Source organism: Pistacia vera, unplaced genomic scaffold (genome assembly GCF_008641045.1).
Source record: "Pistacia vera cultivar Batoury unplaced genomic scaffold, PisVer_v2 Contig189, whole genome shotgun sequence".
NCBI classification, from domain to species: Eukaryota; Viridiplantae; Streptophyta; class Magnoliopsida; order Sapindales; family Anacardiaceae; genus Pistacia; species Pistacia vera.
The window spans coordinates 1,203,009-1,222,103 of record NW_022195989.1 but is presented as its reverse complement, the minus strand read 5'-3'; the positions used below and the strand labels follow the sequence as shown (position 1 = coordinate 1,222,103).

At 34.3% G+C, this 19,095-nt stretch overlaps 1 protein-coding gene across 1 annotated transcript; it reads left to right on the top strand.

Moving 5' to 3' along the window:
- Nucleotides 1-7,110: 7,110 nt before the first annotated feature.
- On the top strand, nt 7,111-18,625 carry LOC116127171 (protein DETOXIFICATION 20-like). Its single transcript, XM_031412827.1, has 8 exons — nt 7,111-7,363; nt 8,332-8,873; nt 16,842-16,928; nt 16,999-17,055; nt 17,155-17,393; nt 17,806-17,924; nt 18,231-18,317; nt 18,407-18,625. The coding sequence occupies exons 1-8, from the start codon at nt 7,121-7,123 to the stop codon at nt 18,494-18,496; spliced, it is 1,464 nt and encodes a 487-aa protein (XP_031268687.1). The 5' UTR covers nt 7,111-7,120; the 3' UTR covers nt 18,497-18,625.
- Nucleotides 18,626-19,095: the final 470 nt, after the last annotated feature.

Below are 19,095 nucleotides of genomic sequence, written 5' to 3'. Positions count from 1 at the left end.
GCAGGGATGGATCTAAAAATTTATGTTATAATAGATCAAAATAAAAACTAATTGTACATTAATATTTTTGTTAAGGTGGGTAAAAATCCAGAAATTATACATATTAATATTAAAAAAAAAAAAAATTAAGGCCCAACCTCAACTAGTGTTGCATCAACCCGTGCGTGTGGAGGAATCTTCTAAGGAAACATTCTAATCTTTCTCCACTAAACTCTACTAATATAGTGGTTTTTGTAGTTTTTGCAATTCAAAAACCCCTTTTAGAGAAGTTAATTATAAAAATACCCTAAGTTAAACTTAAGCTCAATTTATTTTATATAAATAATTTTTAAAATTAATATTATAATATAATTAAAAAAATATTATAATTACATAAGTTAAAAATTGGATAGTCGATTCGTCGACCAATCGTAGCTGGTGATGGCTGAATGGCGGTGATTAGGTCAAAACCGTTACCACCATTACACTTGCTAATCGCCAATTTATGTAATGGTGCTAGCAATATCATCAAATATTGTCACAATAGGCAAAAAAGTTTCGGCCAAGCTTTTCCAACCAACTATGGCCAAACACTGCGGTATTTGACAATGACGCCAATGGTAACATTAGACCTGGCAAAACTGGTGGGTGGGCCGGGTCCAGTCCGGGTCTAAACGGGTACGGGTCTTACGGGTATGGGTCTTAAACGGGTCGATCTAAAAGGGTCCAATACTTTAGGCCCATAACTTACCCTATATAGGTACGGGTGGACCCGCGGGTGCCCGCTTATCTGGTGAAGTTCCTCTTGATCCTTCTTTTCAAAGTACTCAAGGTGACTTTAGGACCCGCCAACGAATCTCAACCGCTAATCTTTGTTCTTTCCTTCTTCTCTGCAATCTCATGCGCCAGATCCCACCCCTCCATCCTCTATGCCACCAATTTCACCTCGTACTTCTTCATCACAACTCACAAGAGGCGGCCATGTTTGCCACCTCATCATCTTTATCACCATTCTTCAAACCAAACCCAAACCCAAAAGCAAATACCCAAAAAAGAACAACCTCAAAATCTTCAAATCCTTAAAAAAACAAAAAGAAAAGAAAACTTGTTTCCAAAATTACACAATGTTTTTCATTCTTCCCATAACTCAACCACACAAAACAAACCCAAAAAAGAAAAATTCTTAAAAGCTCTGAAATCTTGAGAAACATGAAGAGAAAACAATTTGAAGAAATGGAAATGTGCTGCTCTACAACCTATCTTGATGAACCAGAAGTGAGAAGGGCTGGGTGAATTCAAGTTTTTTTTACGCCATCAATTGGATCTATTATATCAATAGCCCCTTAGTTGCAAAGAAGAAGAGTGGGTTGTTGAAAAACTCTTTGAGAAGAAAAATTAGTGGGTTAGGGAATGGGAATGAATGGAGATTGTGAATGATTTTGATAGGAAAGAGGCAGACTGTGAAATGAAAAAGAGAAGAGAAGTTAAGTTTGGAGAGAGAGAGAGAAGACAAACAAAAGGTGTTTTAGGCGTCTGCTCACACACTACGAAAGAGAAAGACAAAAGAATGTTAGGGTTTTTTTTCTGCTCTCACACTACGAAAGAGAAAGACAAAAGAATGTCAGGGTTTTTTTCTGCTCTCACACTACGAAAGAGAAAGACAAAAGAATGTCAGGGTTTTTTTCTACTCTCACACTACGAAAGAGAAAGACAAAAGAATGTCAGGGTTTTTTCTGCTCTCACACCACGAAAGAGAAAGACAAAAGAATGTCAGGGTTTTTTTCTTTAAATTAAAACGGAGTACCCGCGGGTGTACCCGGTTTACCCGTTTACAAAACAGGAAAGGTCGAGTACGGGTCTTAAAAAAAGGGTTTAATAATATAGACCCGTACCCTATATAATTTACCTGGGTATGGGGTCGACCCGTGGGTCCCAACATGTTTTGCTAGGTCTAGGTAACATCGCATGAATCGCCGACTAACAAATGTAATGGTACCGACAATGTTGACCCACTGACCATCAACAAGCTCGCTGGCATCTTTGCTGGTCATTTTTTTCTTTTTATAATTTTAAACTTTTTAGTTTAAAAAATTAAATTTTAATATGTTTAAGAATAAAATTATTTAGAAAACACCTATTTTGGTCATATCTCATTTTTTAAAATTAATTGAAACAAACATCTTATAAATTATTTCAAAAGTTGACCTATAAATGCTTTAGTTTTTCATTTTGTAGGTTATTTTAGCTCCCGCTTTAATAAAGAAAGAAGACTAACTATGGGCGCAAACCATACCCCAAGTCCATCAAGAGGAGAAATTACAATCGTCCATTTCGGCAGAAACACCATTAACATCCAATATCCAAATTCTGGCATCAACATATATTACTTTAATTTGTTATTTATTTCACTTAAAAAAGGTTGATTGGATGCTTTGCAGTAATTTCGTCACAAATATAATTATCAAAATGCTATTTTTATTTACTTATAATAACATAGTCATGTTCCCTACTGATCGTGTTATCAGTTATCACAAAACAAGTGCACTCCATTGACATATTTTTACCCTCAAAATTCATAAATTTCATATTATTATAAGTCAATTAGTGAGTCTGATTTATGATGCATTAAACTTGTTATGCCTAGAAAATCAGGACTGACATAAGTTGATGTCAGTGAGCACCAATCAAAGTTCAGGACGGCTTTGCACCGTCAAGAGTCTGCCACATCGTCCAAGACAGAAAAGATATAGCTGTCAACAACGTAGGTCGACTCAAGTTTTGTCTGTGAATGAATTTGGTTTACACACTTGTCCAAACCCCATTTAATTTAAGGATATTCTTAAGTTCTCAACCAATGGGAAGATAGGAGAGATTTGCACGACACAACCTACTTGTAGAAATATAATCATTACTTGAGCTTAGCGGGTATAAATAGGCAGCTCGTCTCACAAAATCAGGATCAAACACTCTAAATTCAAAAAAAAAAAAAAAAAAAAAAAAAAAAATAGCAAAGACACACTACAAGAAAGAGACTAGCTTGATATTCTATAAGAACATTTAGAACACCAAACACCTGTAACACAAATCGCAGTTCACGACCTCTTATAATATTGGCTAATAACTAGGAACACACCAGGATAAAAGAAAACAACGGATGTATGATTTGCTTTAAGCTTCCGAACCACTATAAAAACTTTTGTTGTCTCATTTACTTTTACGTCTTTACATGCTACTGTGAAAACAATACTCCATTCAAATCTTATAATCATTTACGTATAATTTCTAAGACTTCCTTAACACTTTGCATGTGGGAGGTTGTTGGTGTCAAAATCTAGCATTAACAAAACTTAAAATTATAAGTTAGAATTTCAATATTTATTAGGCAACTCAAGCTTTACAACCTACAACTACAAGGTCAAGATATTTCAAAATTCCCAAAATCTTAAAGATTCTCAACTCCAGCCAAGGAAGTACCTCATACTTGACTATGGAATAAAGGTCTTCGGATATGAATTTGTTTCTAAAATTTTAATTTTCTTCCCTTGGAATTCGTGTAGATAGTGTTTGTTTACAAATATTGTATTATTCAAAAAAAAGAAAAAAGAAAGAAAGAAAGAAAGAAAGAAGTTAGAAAATGTCATATATGTGTGTGTGTGCATAGGATTGGACTCAGAGGTTTGGGAGATTCGATGGCGTTTAAGCCTGAAAGGTTTGTTAGTAGATGATGAATAAGTCATAAATAATATAAAAAAGAAAATAATATCTAAACCATAAAGTCATTAACTTAAAAGAGAAGAAACTAACCAAGTGATAAAATTATTAAGAAAAAAGAAAAAGTAAGATGTTGATTGAATTGGCCATCATGAATTCATGATCATGGGACTTTCTCTCCCTCCAACGACTTTCATGTCTTTACAACACTGTTTGTATTTAACTTTCAACCCCACCCAAATCTCTTTCCACAACCTCGCCCCATATCCTCCATTCATTCTTTTCAATCTGTGTGTACATTTTCATGTCATGTCTATTACTTTTGATATAATTTCTTCATTTTTTGCTCCTATGTAACAATGTTTCCATAAATAGGCCCTACTATGGAGACTAGATCCCATTTGCAGCCTTGGTTTATTAAACTTTTTGTCTTACTGCTTCTAATTGCCTCAGGTCTGTTAGTGTTCCCACAATTTATTGTCCTCTTTTCAAATCCTTCAAGTGTCCACATCCTTGCCCTTTGAGTTTCGTCAAGCTTTGTGTTATGGACAATACAACATTTATAAATCTAATGTCATAAACTTTCTCTCGTAACTTTAGTCAGCTCGTAATGAATCTTGTTTGGCTAATTACAAGTTGTTATATTGCGGTTGTGAGAAAAAAATTATAAGATTGGATTTTGAATCAATTTTTAATTATACAATAATCTCTCTTTCTTATGTTTTTTTTCTCCACACGCCATCTCTCTCTCTCTCTCTCTCTCTCACACACACACACACACACACACTCTCTTACTTTTCATACTAAAGTTTCACTTTAAAACTCACACTCTCACCACACCCCACTTCATCTCACACACTAATACTATTTTAATGTAAACCATTTTTCCTAATTAAATAATAATTTTAAAAGTGAGTAAACAATAAGTTCGGTGACTTGAAAGTTATATAAAAATATCATAAGATTAAAAAAACTAAAAAAAAAAAAAAAAAAAATAATTGTTAAGTGAAATTTATTGTGCTCATAGTTATTATAAGTATTGATTATAATCTTTCAGTTTTTGGGCAACTATAACATTTTTAATTAATTTGTCCCCAATAGTTACAGAAATTAATCAAAGGACCAAAATTTATGCACCCTAATATACGTATTAAGAAATTTAAAACAATAATAATAATTATATAAATAGTAAATTACTTTAGAAAGGGTTAAAATGGTAAAACCACATGTGGAGCTGTGTGCGTCCTCCTAAGCCCATACTATAGAAAGGGCCCAACAGGAAGTAGAAAGCTGAAAAGAGAGGAAAGGGTAAGCCCAATACAAACAAACCCAGTCCACATAAGCTGTATGGCAGTCGCCTATTAGTCACATGGTAGCCAGTGCACAAAGGTTGCATGCGTGGCAGGATCTGTACAAATGGGCTCATAAGGAGACAACACAAAGAACACGGACTCACCATAACTCCGTTCTCCGAAATCTAAGTGATAAAAACTCTCTCAATGATTATTCATGAAAGTTGGTGGACATTTAATTGCTATTGGCTATTACCTAAAAAATTCCTTAGAATCTAGCAATATATACCAAAAATAAGCTCATTTCTTTCTAAATATAAGTCTGCCTCAAGNTATGTTTTCTGCAAAATATATAATCTCAGCTCCATATTCAAATCTCATGGATCCATCACGTGTGATTCCTAAGTCCGCTTAGCGCTTCTCACGTGCGAGTCGTTGGCGTCCAAAATCAAGCGTCAATAGTTTGGTGGCCATGCAGGTCCGATTCTCAAGCTTGCGTCCAAGTTCCCTGATGGCGTGCTCAGATCTCAAACCTGAGTTAGAATTCTCCAATTGTGTGGCCAGATCGCAGATCGCACACGTTAGAATTCTCCAATTGTGTGGCTAGATCGCATGCGTCAAAGTTCTCCGATCGCATGGCCAGATTGTAGATCTCACGGGTTAGAATTCTCCGATCGCGTGGCCAGATCGCAGATCGCATGCATCAGAATTCTCCAACTGCGTGGCCAGATCGCAGATTGCATGCATCAAAGTTCTCCGATCGCGTGGCTAGATCGCAGATCGCACGCCTGTGCCGTCCTGATCCTTGGCTTCAGATCGCTGATCTTTAGCTTCAAATCGCGTGTTCAGATTTCTGATCACATACTGAGATCGATGATCTCTTATGCTCTTAGGTAGAGCTCGTTATGATCTCTCAGGTCGTTTTGACCTCTAAGATTGAGGTCGTTTTGACCTCTTAGATTGATGTCGTTTTGACCTCTCAAGTCAAGGTCGTTTTGCTCATTGAGCTCGTTTTGACCTCTCAGGTCGAGGTCATTTTGCTCATTGAGGTTATTTTGACCTCTTAGGTTGAGCTCGTTTTGACCTCTCAGGTTGAGCTCATTTTGCTCAAATTGAGCTCGTTTTGCTCTCAAGTTAAGCTCGTTTTGCTCTCAAGTTGAGCTCGTTTTGCTTAGATTGAGTTCGTTTTGCTTTCAGGTCGAGGTCGTTTGCTCTTAGGTTGAGCTCGTTTTGCTTTCAGGTCGAGCTCCTAACAGATCTCAGGTCGTTCTCCTAACAGATCTCAGGTCATTCTCCTAACAGATTTCAGGTCGAGTTCCTAACAGATCGCGATCAGCTCCAAGCTCTCAGCACTTGATCGCGCCAGATTTCAGTTCGAGCTCTTCAGTTCGAGACTACAGCCATTCAGATCAAAGACTTTAGTTTCTGAAGCGCGATTATGCACTTCAAAAACCGGGGGGCTTCTGTTATGCCTCAAAAGTCACGCTTATGTCAGCCTAATAAATATGCTGCCAGGCCTATATCTCCTCAAAGATATTCTTACCAATCCTATCTCCTTTCAAGAAATGAATGGACGAGAGCCTTCCATGCGTCAAGGCAACTTGCAAAACACTTATTACATTGAGTGTTTAGGTGTATAAATTGGCACTCCTCTTGCCGAAGAGGGGGGCTGGGCATACGAGAGCTAACCATAGTTTGAGCTCAATTTTCTGTCTGTGTAAACACTGTATTTCTTCATCTTTGTATGTCTTCTGGGCAATATCATAGAAATAGTCAGAGATCAATAAAATAACAGTGGATGTAGGAGTCGTTTATTGAGTATCTGAACCACTATTAAAACCCCTCTTGCCAATATTTTATTTATGTTTTCTGCAAAATATATAATCTCAGCTCCATATTCAAATCTCATGGATCCATCACGTGTGATTCCTAAGTCCGCTTAGCGCTTCTCACGTGCAAGTCGTTGGCGTCCAAAATCAAGTATCAACACTTGAGAACTGAATTTTAAGTTATTAACATAATATTCTTCAGCAGAATTCTTATAGAGTAAGAAAGCGAAATCCAACAGCTTAAATGTGCATGATATTAATGTTTATTTAATGATTCTCGTAAATTATGTGTTTTCCAGATCAGTTTAAATGAGTAACATTGAAGAGACGCTTATTATTAAATCAGAAGCAGAAGATGGAAGTTTGAAAGGGAGAGTTTGGATGGAATCGAAGAAGATATGGAGAATTGCATTTCCAGCTATATTAGCAAGAATGGCTTTGTTCGGAGTTATCCTGGTGACTCAAGCATTTGTTGGACATATGGGAGCGTTAGAGCTATCGGCTTTTGCAGTTGTTCAAACAATTCTCGTTAGATTTGTCAGTGGGGTAACAGTAAGTTTTTGTATTCCTTTTTATAACTTTTGCTATAAATTAATAAATTTATATGCTTTCCTGATGGAATTAGGTTGCAAATTAAAGAGACCTTTTTTTCTATTATTTTAATGAATTAATTATTGTTTTAAGTCTAGTAGTTTTAACATGTAATCTAAATTCTAAACACACATGTTAAAATCATAAGACTATAAATTTTTAATGATATATATATACGGTCACATGTTAACGAAACATTAATTGTGTAAAATTGTGATTGTCATTTAGTTGATAATCAACATTAGTGAGTGTTGACGTGTTTGACGAGAACATCGTGGTGCATGTCAATTTTGATTTGAGTTACCCATTTAAACATCCTTTCTGAAAGCTTTAATTTCCACAACCGTTGGCCCATTTTTTGTCCATTTTTGCAACCGACGTTCTTTAAGTCAAACCTATGTTACTCAAGAAAGAATTAAGCATATTTCCTATTTTTTTTTTTTTCTTTTCAAGAATAATTACTCAAACCCTAACTAATTGGTTGGAGGTTCAAAGCCTGTTTTTGGAGATTTGATTCATTCCGAATTAAAGAATTTAGAACATCAGAACAAAATGGTTCATTTTAACTGTTAAAACTACGTAATCCGTTTCCTATGTCTTTATTTCTATCTTATCATAAGATAGACTCAGGCTTTTTATTTTGCTTTAAGCCCCCGTGTCCGACGAATCCTTACGTAACAATTTTTGTTAATATTATTCATATAAAAGACGAGCCAAACAATTTCTTTAGCTTATATTATTTACACTCTAGTCTACCATTAATCTCTCTTCAAGTTTCCTTACTACTTGCTATATTTCTTGCAGTCTTATTTTAACCTGTAGTAAAATATCTTATTCTAATAGTAATCTTGTGAATTGAACAATATTCTTATCATGCAAACATGTCCATGAAAGCGTCTATTTATATTATCCCTTATTGCCTTTAACAGCTTGGCATGTCAAGTGCTACAGAAACATTATGTGGTCAAGCATTTGGAGCTGGACAATACCACATGATGGGCATCTATTTGCAACGTTCATGGATTGTTAGTACTTCTGCTGCAACAATTTTCGTCCCTGTATTCATCTTTGCAACTCAAATCTTCAAACTACTCGGCGAGGAAGACGACATAGCAACAGAAGCAGGAATAATATCACTTTGGTTCATTCCTGTTCTCTACTCCACAGTCTTTAGCTCCACCATGCAAATGTTCTTACAGGCTCAACTCAAGAACTTTGTTATAATATGGCTCACTGTTGCTACATTTGCCATTCACGTGCTTTTGTCTTGGATTTTAGTTTACTTGTTGAACTATGGTATTCCGGGTGCAATGGTCGCGATGAACATTTCGTTTTGGTTGTTGGTATTTGGGGAGTTCGTGTATATATTGAGAGGTTGGTGTCCTGATGCATGGAGAGGATTCAGTAAAGCTGCATTCTCTAATATTTTACCCGTGATCAAGCTCTCAATATCTTCTGGTGTGATGATTTGGTATGTCTACTTCCCCTGCTTTGATTATAATTTATTTATTTTAAAGCAACTATGTATTATATTTATAATTACAGAAAAGCTAGAGGTACCACAAACCACTAAAAATTTGAAAATTTGACACATGTCTAAATTAAATGACACAATTAAAGAATAACTTAAAATTAAGGATTAAATTAAAAATAGCCATATATCCAAATTAAAGAAACCAAATGATGGTGATACACATTTTTTCCATTGATTTCCGTTGATTATTTGGCAGAAGAATCAGAAAACAAAGACGGATTTGGAAAAGTAGATAAAAAAACAAGAAAATAAAGACGGGGGTGGTTTGTTAAGCCCAAAGCGCTGGCAGCCAAGCATTGCAGCCTGATGCTATGGCCTGAGTGGCCGGACTTCATGGCCTCACGCCGGCGAATCAGTGCAGTTGGGCTTCGCTACCTATTTCACCAGCCACCACTTGCTTTCACCAATTCCTCTCCTACCATCACTAAGGACAACCATCGCAACCACCATGACTTCTAAAATCATCACCACCAAACCATAAATTATTTGCACAATACAACAAGACAAACAGTCGATGATTTAGTTTCAAATGCTTAGATTTATTGGGTAACAACATTGCTTTGTTTCAATTTTGCTTTTCAATCGTTAGATTTGTTGGATTCCATTAAATGAGTTAAAACTAGGGGTGAAATAGAGTCAAATCGAGTCAAGTATTTGACTACTCGAACTCAACTCGATTGCTACAATACTAAGTTCAAGTTCGAGTTTGAGCCTAAGCAATGGAGATTGAACTCGATAACTCAAAGGGATACTCGAGCTCGGTTAATTGAGCTTTCGAGCTTGAGTTTGAATTCGAGCTCAAGCTTGGCCAAAAAATCTGAAAACAAAAAACCAGTAGACCAAAATGGCAACAAGACTTGGAAACGTTTCATTTACTTCCCAAAAACAATTTCTCGCAAATACAAAACATTTCTTCCTCCTAATTCTCTCTACAAACAACACTTACATTAGCAGCCAACGAATACCATTTCCACGGCTCCACCCACTACTACTACCCACCATCAATTACATTACTCTTTCTTTTAGTTTCACTCCTCCTTAAATGTTCAACCTGCAAAAGACCATCTACGTTAACTCTCATGGCTGCCTCTACCAGTACCAACCCCGTCACAATCCTCCTACTTTCCAGCCCCGTCACAATCCTCCTACTTTCCAGCCCCGTCGAAAAAAAAGAAGATAATCCTCATTACGGATGACACCGAAATCGGAAAATCTCACCTTTCTATTGATCTCGCCACCAGGAAATCATCTTGAAAGTAATAGGGGAGATAGGGGCAAATTGGTAGAGTAGATAGACAGAGAGGTTTTAGTTTTAGGTTTTTTTTTTTTTTTTTTTTCAACTATCAAAATTCCCAAATCTATTTTTATATGTTGGGTGGATTTTCAATTTTAAAAACTATAAAAGTTCATATGGTCCCCTATTAGTTTCAAAACTATCAAATGCACCCTTGAGCTTCCTGAAACTCGTGAACTTTTCGAGTCGATCAAGGCTGTGTTCGAACTCAGCTCGACACTGTAGTTGAGTCGAGCCAAGCATGAATTTGATTTGACTTTTGTCGAGCCGAGTCGAGCATTTATCGACTTGGCTCGACTTTCACCCCTAGTTGAAACATAGGAAACTATAGATAGAAAGAACTGCAGTGGAGATAAGTGAAAGAACGACAAGTGTGAGAGAAAATTAGTTTTAAGCTTTGAAATTTGGAATTATAAAATAAAGATTAAAACATTAAAGTGTGTTCTTAATGAAATTGACACATCTCAAACTTTTAGTGGCTTGTGGTACCACCGTTTAGACCTGGGTAGAGACCGGTCCCAAACGGGTATGGGTTTGGCCATTGGGATGGGACCAATCACTCATGGTCCTAGGCCCATGAAAAATTTCAAGGCTCGGATCGGTCCTATGGGCCAAATAAAATTAAGGGGCCAAAAAAATTATGTAGGGAGGGTTTATGTAATTTTTAGGAGGATATTAATAAATTTTAAATTAATTTTAAAAAATAATATATAAATTAATGGTTAATTATAATTAATAATTATTTATAAATATAGGGTGTTTTAAATTTAAACTTTAAAGATATAATTTAATTAATTAATTTTAAAATAAATGTAATATTCAGACAATCACACTTCACAAATAAACAATTAAATAAATTTGTTTTTATTAAATTATTCATTTACATTGTCAACAATATTTACATCATTCAAATTTGTGTTTTTGAAGAGTTCGAGTAGTTTAGGATCTTCAGGGTAGTGTTGTAGTCTTCTCTCTACATAAGTCCAATCTCGTAAACACATTATCACTTCATTCATCTCATTGGTTAAAGAGCATCTTTTGTCTTCAAAACTCCGACTACTCGTTGAGAATGCTTACTCTGATGCAATTGTTGAAACCAGCACAAATAAAATGTCACGTACCATTTGGGCTACAATGTGAAATTGACTTTGATGTTGATTTCACCATTGAAGCACATCTATCTCACGTTTCTCTTTCTTCATCATGTAGGACATGTCCATTTATAGGTAACGATTCAGCTTACTTGGTCCATGAATGTACGAGCTAGAGCTGCTACTTTCGCCATGTTCTATATACGTCCACATGCTCGATCCTTGATAGATGTCTTCATCAAGGTCTTGCTAGTCATCTCTGCTAGACGTTCAACTTCCATTGTACCTGCGTCTCTGATATAAAGAAAAAAGGCTTTCCAATTTTTGCTTAAAATTAGTCAAATAAGACGTATAATCATGTCTTAAACGCTGACATATCTTAGTAATTATACAATTAGCTACGTGTAATTTAAACCTAGAATCTACAACAAAGCCTAATCCATATAAGAATGAAGTATCTAACCAATATTTCTCAAAAAAATTTCCATCTTTGAAACAATTTCCATTAAGACGTCATTATATCTATATTTAGCAAAAGTTTTATAAATTTGAAGTAAAATATCTAACGCTAAATTAGTAGTAGGATAATAAATACCACTTAATGTATTAGTGTAATCATAAAAAACTTTAAGAAATGAATAAAAAAGTTCGCAAACTATCCAATCATCATAGCTGACAACTTCCTCTGGATAGTTCTTCCTGGACGAAATCTATGATTTGTCTTGTGGTTGACAAAGCTTTTTCCAACATCAAGTAAGTGGAGTTTCAACGGATATACATGTCCGTACATAACTTCAAATGTCAAACTAGTGGATCCTTTTGCTTACAATATTTGATGTACTCTTGTCATCTTTTATTACTATAACCGATGATGAATCCGATAGCCGCGCGCACCCTCTCTATCTTCAAATTTATAGCTTATAAACCTGCTTTAACAACCAAATTGATGATGTGACAAGCAAATCTCTTGTGAAAAAATTTGCCTTCACCATGCAGATCCAATCTCTTTTCAAATAAAGAGATTGTCATGGTGTTAACAACTGCATTATCTAGCGTTAGCGCTACAACTCTATCAGTTAATACATATTCTTGTAAAACTTCAATAATTGCAAAATAAATAGTGTCAGCATTTTGTGCAGTACATAATGGTTTAAAACCTATCAATTTTTGTTGTAAACCCCAACTATGATATAAGTAATGTATTGTGACAATTAAAAAATCTGTTTTTGATCTATAAACCCATATGTCTGAAGTAAGTGCAATAGATATATTCCTAAAATTTTGAAATTCGTTTATAAGTTGAACATTTATTACCTCTACTAAAGGGGTATATGCTGGACAAAATGCATCTTTAATCATGTGAATAAAATAAGGATTTTCAGATAAAGAAATTGGAGAGTCCAAAGCAATTATGTATCTTGCTATTTCCTCTCATGCTTGGAGTGCATTGTATTGTCATGGTGACAGAGTTGAGGATTATGGATTAAAATTAAGTTGAGTTTGAATTTGCTTATCGAGTCCGGTTGAAGATGAACCAAATAGCTGCATTAATTGGGGGTGCTTCTTCTCCAAGTGTAGCAACATCGTCGAAGTTCTGTTCTCAGTGTCGATAATGGTTTTACAAAAATTACATATCCCGAACGTTTCTTCCCCCTCCCCATTTGTCTTTGTTCGTTTTGATTTGGTGAAGTATCGTCATACCCCAGACATGGCCCTCTTTGACAGTTGGGGTCGGGGCGTGGAGTCGCAGCCACTTATGTTTCGTTGCACTGGGTCTTGACTGAATGTGGTTGTTGAATTGCAGTTGTTGCCTTTGGAAAGGGTGAAAATGGATCGAACCCTTCCATTTCTTCGGTGGACGGAACGTAAAACACATTTGAGGATAATCCTCCAAATGCATAATTTTGGGAATTCATTATGAATTTATAATAAATAATTAAAATGAAAAAATTGAATAATAATATGAATAAGAGATGAAATGGAAAAATAGAAGAAATTGAATAATATAAATAAATAAATAAATAAATAATAATATGAATAAATTATAAATTGAATTGAACTGAATATGAATGAGAATTGGAGTAGAGAGATTGAGAGAATGAGAGTTGGTGGGGGGAGACACCCAACGGTAATGTGTAATTCATTTTACTTTTTTTTTTATTTGGTAAAATATCAATTTAACCCTCAATTTTTTGTCAATTTCAAAATTTATAGGAGGTCTTTTGACTTTGTCCAAGGGCTTTTGGAAAAAGAGGAAAGAGGTTTGGGCTTGGGCCTGAGACTGGAGGAGGGATCGAACCAGGGCCCGGGCCCTCCTCCATGGGCCTGGTCTGGGTTTGGGACTAGGCCTCCTAGGATCGGTACTCATAAGGATTAATCCTAGGATCGGTTTTTTGGGCCCGGTCCCAAATTCCCACCTCTACCACTGCACCTTTGTATTCTAGCTTTTTTCTTATAATTAATAGGGATGTCAAAATAACCCATAGGTTTGGGTAGACCTGGCAAACGAGTGAGCCAGACGGGTACGAGTCGGGTAATCATGGTAACGCGTCAAACGGGTAAGGAAATGCACCACCCGTACCCGCCCGTGCGGGTACAGGTTGACCTGCAGGTCACCACAAAAACAAAATCATATGGAATTGAGGAGATGATGTCTCTATACTAAATGAAAGTCAACAAAGCTTTGCTAGTTTTCTTTTCATTCAAACAACTTACTAACAATTACATATATAACTACATAGATATAAAACAGGAAATGGATCAAGAATTTAAAGAAAATGAAATACATTTATCATTTTGAAGCATGTTCTGAGTTATTTAAAAAAAAAATAAAGTAGGATAGTACCTTGCCATAGTTTGGAAAGTTTGTTTTGAGGATGTACTCAACAAGAGTAGGGTCACTGGTGAAAATCTCATTTCTAGGGAAGGAAGACAATCAGTAGCTTTTATATTGCGTGAAAGGTCAGTCATTAAGTCAAAAAGCTTGTAATAATTGAGTACTTGGTTCGGGGGAGAGGTGGCGATTGGATGAATTTTTTAGTCTTCTTGAGGCAATTTTTTGGCATGGAATCTGAGGAAGAAGATGGCAGAGATTAGTGCTAAAGCTGCCGCTGTGAGAGGGATGAAGTAGGAGGAAAACTCATTTCGGTCGATCATGATTAAGGGTAAGGAGATGAGATTTGGATTCAGATCAAAATAGAAACAATAATATTAACCCCACTATAAGAAATAATTATTACTAAAATTTATGACCACCAGGCCAAGAGTAGAAGAAGCCTCTTGAATGTTTATCATTTTTTTTTTTTTTTAATAAATGATAAACATTCAAGTTAAATTGAGAGCTGAAGAAAAAGAGAGAGAGAGATTGAGAGCTGCCTGAGGGGTGTCTGTATGAGCCTATAAACTGATCAAATTAGTTTATAAGCTCAAAAATTAAGTTGACCTATTTGTTTATAATTTTTTTGAGTTTATAAGCTGAACTTATAAGTCAAAATTAGTAAGTATGAGGGAAGATACTTTTTTTTTTTTTTTTTTGCCTATAAACACTTTGCTTATAAGCTATTTTGACCAAGTATATTACCACATTATTCTTTTTTAATTTTAAAATTTCATGCTATACCCTTATTTTTAATAATGTAGTACTATTTCAGTCATTTTAATAATAAAATATACTTATAAGCTACATTTTACCAAACGCGTCAACTATTTATCAATCACTTATAAGTACTTTAATCAAATACGTAACTGCTTAAATTTTTAATGCTTATAAGCAGAAATTAGAGTATAAGCACTAGCTGCTTATAAGCTAATTTTCATAAGCTCAACTAAACAGGCTTTGAGAGAGAAGACGAGCTACGTGAGAGAGAGATTGAGAGTTGCATGAAGAGAGATTGAGAGCTGCGTGAGAGTCTGATAGAGATGACAACTGTTGGTGCTAGGCTGCGTCAGAGAGAAATGGTTTAGGGTTTTTTGGGTTTAAGTTAAATGCGAGTACCCATGGGTATTACTCGGCCCACCCATCATTTTTACGGGCGGGTCGGGTACGGGTCCAACATTGCCAGGTCTAGGTTTGGGGTTCCAAGGAGCCCTATCCTAATTAGTTGAACTTGAATTGTAAAAATTTTGGGTTAGTCGGATTTGGGTTTGAATATCTTGATCCAAATTATTTTTGCACAGATATGGGAATTATAACTTTGACCTTGAACTGTCGTATTCGTCCCAAATATATATAAATATGAATAAATAATTGTAAAAAATATTTAACATTAAGATTATAAGTATTACTTATAAAATGTTATATTATATTTTTTTCAAACAAAAACAAACCCTAGCCACCACAACCTTATTCCTCTATTGACTTACCAAATTGATATTTTTCCATCTTCTTCACTTGTGAATATGAAAATAAGGTATGTGATTAAATTGTTGAATCTATAATTACTAACATTATAAATTTTATTCAACTTTATAATTGTATGAACATTAACTTTATATTAAATTTAACATTAACTTTATATTAATTTTGTTTCTTTTATATTGTCAAATTAAGTTGTTTAGGTTATGAATTATTTTTGAATTATGATTTTACGTCATTTGAAATCAGATTTATTATAAAATTATATTTAAATTCAATATTTTTTTTTTTTTTTTTTTTTTGTTTATGATTTGTAAGGATCATTTTTGCGGTAGAATTATTAAACTTGAATATAAATTTTATATTTAATAATTAAAATTACTATTTATCAATTTGTTTACTTTATTTTAAGAAATAGTTTGTATATTTGTGTTAGAATTCTTTTATATATATATAAAAAAAGGATCAAATGAGACGATCCAAGGTTTTCCTCTAAAAACATAAGCCAAACCTGAACACGCCCCATTTTTTAGAATGGAGAATGGGACAGATTTGAGTATTCATAAAAGAGGTGGTAATGAGCATAGATTTCTTGGTATCCAACCCAACTCGCCCCATTAACATCTGTAAAAATTAAGTATATATGTTGTAGTTTAAAATATATTTTTGTTACCCACAGTTATTTTTGTTGACAATTCAAGGGTATAGACTCTCTTTATAATTCATTTAAATCAACTCCTCTTAATTGGCTACAACATCTTTGAACTTTGATAAGTAGTGCGGTAATTAATGAAATGCACTGCAAGATATTATGGTTTTAAAAAAAGGAATTAATCATGTATATTAACCTCGAAATTTAAAGAACTTTTTGATTCGTTTATTCCATTCAGTGAACAATAATTTTAATAAAAAATCTTTCTCATATAAACTGATGTGATAAAAAATGATTAAATGATTTTAAATTAAAAAAAATTTCACTCTATCATCTTTTGCTACATCAGTTTGTATAAGAAAGTTTGTATGTAGTATTACTCTTCAGCGAATGTCATACATGTATTGTAAATGCATAAAATGTATATCAAGTTCTTAATAAACTATATATAGAATCTATATTTGCATTATCAAGTTATACTAATTATGCGGTATTGTCCCTGTATATCTAATAGCTTGGAGTTATGGTACAACTCAGTTCTGGTCTTACTGGCGGGTTATATGAAGAGTGCAGAGACTGCAATAGCTACATTCTCAATCTGGTAATTACTCTTGCATTTACATCAAATTAATTAACAAAATATTACCACTACTCATCACAATGAATCGCAGCCTTAACATTGCAACATGGGAATTGATGATAGGCCTCGGCTTCCTAGTTGCAGCAAGGTGACACTTAATTTTCAATAATATAACTCTACTATTCTCATTTTATATTTTTCTAATAGCATGTTAAGTGAAACTGATATCTAGCAATTGATGGTTCAGCGTGCGGATATCCAATGAACTGGGGAGAGGAAACACTAAAGCTGCAAAATTTTCCATCAAAGTCATTCTAAGTACTGGGACGTTTATTGGAGTAATATTTTCAGTGGTATGTTTATTTTGGAGTCATCCAATAGCATACGTGTTTACTAGCAGTGAGGAAGTCGCAAAATCTGTGTCAAGCCTCTCTATCCCTCTTGCCTTTTCAGTCTTGCTCAACAGTATCCAACCAATCCTCTCAGGCAAGTAAAATTGATTAATTGACCATATATATATATAAATGAATTTAATTTATCATATATAAGTTAAATACGTATCAATTCAAATTCCTGGAACCTCAAGATGAGATCCCTTGAGTTCAAGGGTTTTATTCGGACTGAGAACTAATTTAATTATCATCTTTATGCAAAACTTTACGTGATCCTTGGGATTCTGTCATTTACATTTTTTTATTAATTTTTGACATTTCTTTTATACTGTTTATCTTTGTTATTTAACTGTGATAAAATAAAGATTTAAGGTAGTTATATTTAAGCCAAATTAACACATTTCATCACCATTGTATCAACATGATACTTTTTCAGTATATAAAAAAATGAATGTAAATTTGTCATTACATATTAATGCATTTACTTAGAAAATTATTGTAAACAGGAGTTGCCATTGGTGCCGGTTTGCAAAGTGTGGTTGCATATGTAAATATCGGTTGCTATTATATGGTTGGGGTGCCAATTGGAGCTTTGCTTGGATATGTTGCCCATCTTGAAGTGAAGGTAAAATTCTAATTAATTCATGAGGTTTTGAAATTTTAAGTAATTTTCAGTGTTCTTGAGAAATCCCTTCATAACTCAAGGTATTTTCTATTAAAGTTAGAATGTTTGATTACATGCCAAAATCGAGACTGAAATATGTTATTTGGAATAAAATAGATTATTATTACTAAAAAAAAAAAGAAAAAAGAAAAATTTCAGATAATAATAATATAGTAATTTGTTTATTATATTACAATTAATTGAGATTAAAATCTATCAAATAATGCGTTGTATTATTATACATATATATGTTGTCTACTATAACAGGGCATATGGATTGGAATGATATGTGGAGTGGCAATACAAGCACTTTCTCTTCTTTTTATGACATGGAGAACAGATTGGGAGAAGCAGGTAACTAGTATTATTCATTATTCTTTATTCGCGAAGATTTTGCATCATTATTTATTGCAACTAACACTTTTTTTTCCCTTGATTTACAGGTCACAAGCGCATCTGAACGTCTCAATAGATGGCTCTTAAACGCCCCTGATCAAGAATCAAATCAAAGCCTTATTCAGAATTCAGAATAGAAAAAAGGAAAAAAGAAATGCTGCACGACCTCTTTAATTACGGGTTAAATAATACTCACTGCTTTAACTTTAGTTATCACTGACATATAATTATTTGGATTGTAGGAAGATCCAATTGATTTCTAATTATTGAAAGTGTTTTATGTTGTGTGGTAAATGCTTGAAGCATGGATTCATGCCATGTGTCATTCTTTTAGGTTAATTTTATTTATAAGTTTACAATTTTAACAATGTATAAGCTTACTGTTATGCTATAATCTGAAAACGCCTAGAACAAACACACACAACAATCAAAACAGTCACACAAAACACTAGAATTACTATTTGAGCAAGCTACGTTCACGTTGAGCTATGGAAATGGGGAGCTCGCTGCACTACTATTAATATTGAATCATCAATTAATTTACAGCCCTATTCAAGAACATGCTCAAGATCCTCCTCTCACAATCCTGAAATACAACCCATAACCTGAGTCTAGGGAGACTCTAACCCACAGAATCCCTAGAACAAGAGCTATCCCACTCTTCTCCGAATGATTAATACAAATCACTCAAGAATCACACAAGTTACACTCAATTTCAGATCAGAATTGCAAACCC

Coding starts and splice junctions, on each gene's coding strand:
- LOC116127171 (XM_031412827.1), top strand. CDS start 7,121: ATGAGTAACATTGAAGAGACGCTTATTATTAAATCAGAAGCAGAAGAT. Junction 16,929..16,998: donor ATAGCTACATTCTCAATCTG/GTAATTACTCTT, acceptor AATGAATCGCAG/CCTTAACATTGCAACATGGG. Junction 17,056..17,154: donor GGCTTCCTAGTTGCAGCAAG/GTGACACTTAAT, acceptor TTGATGGTTCAG/CGTGCGGATATCCAATGAAC.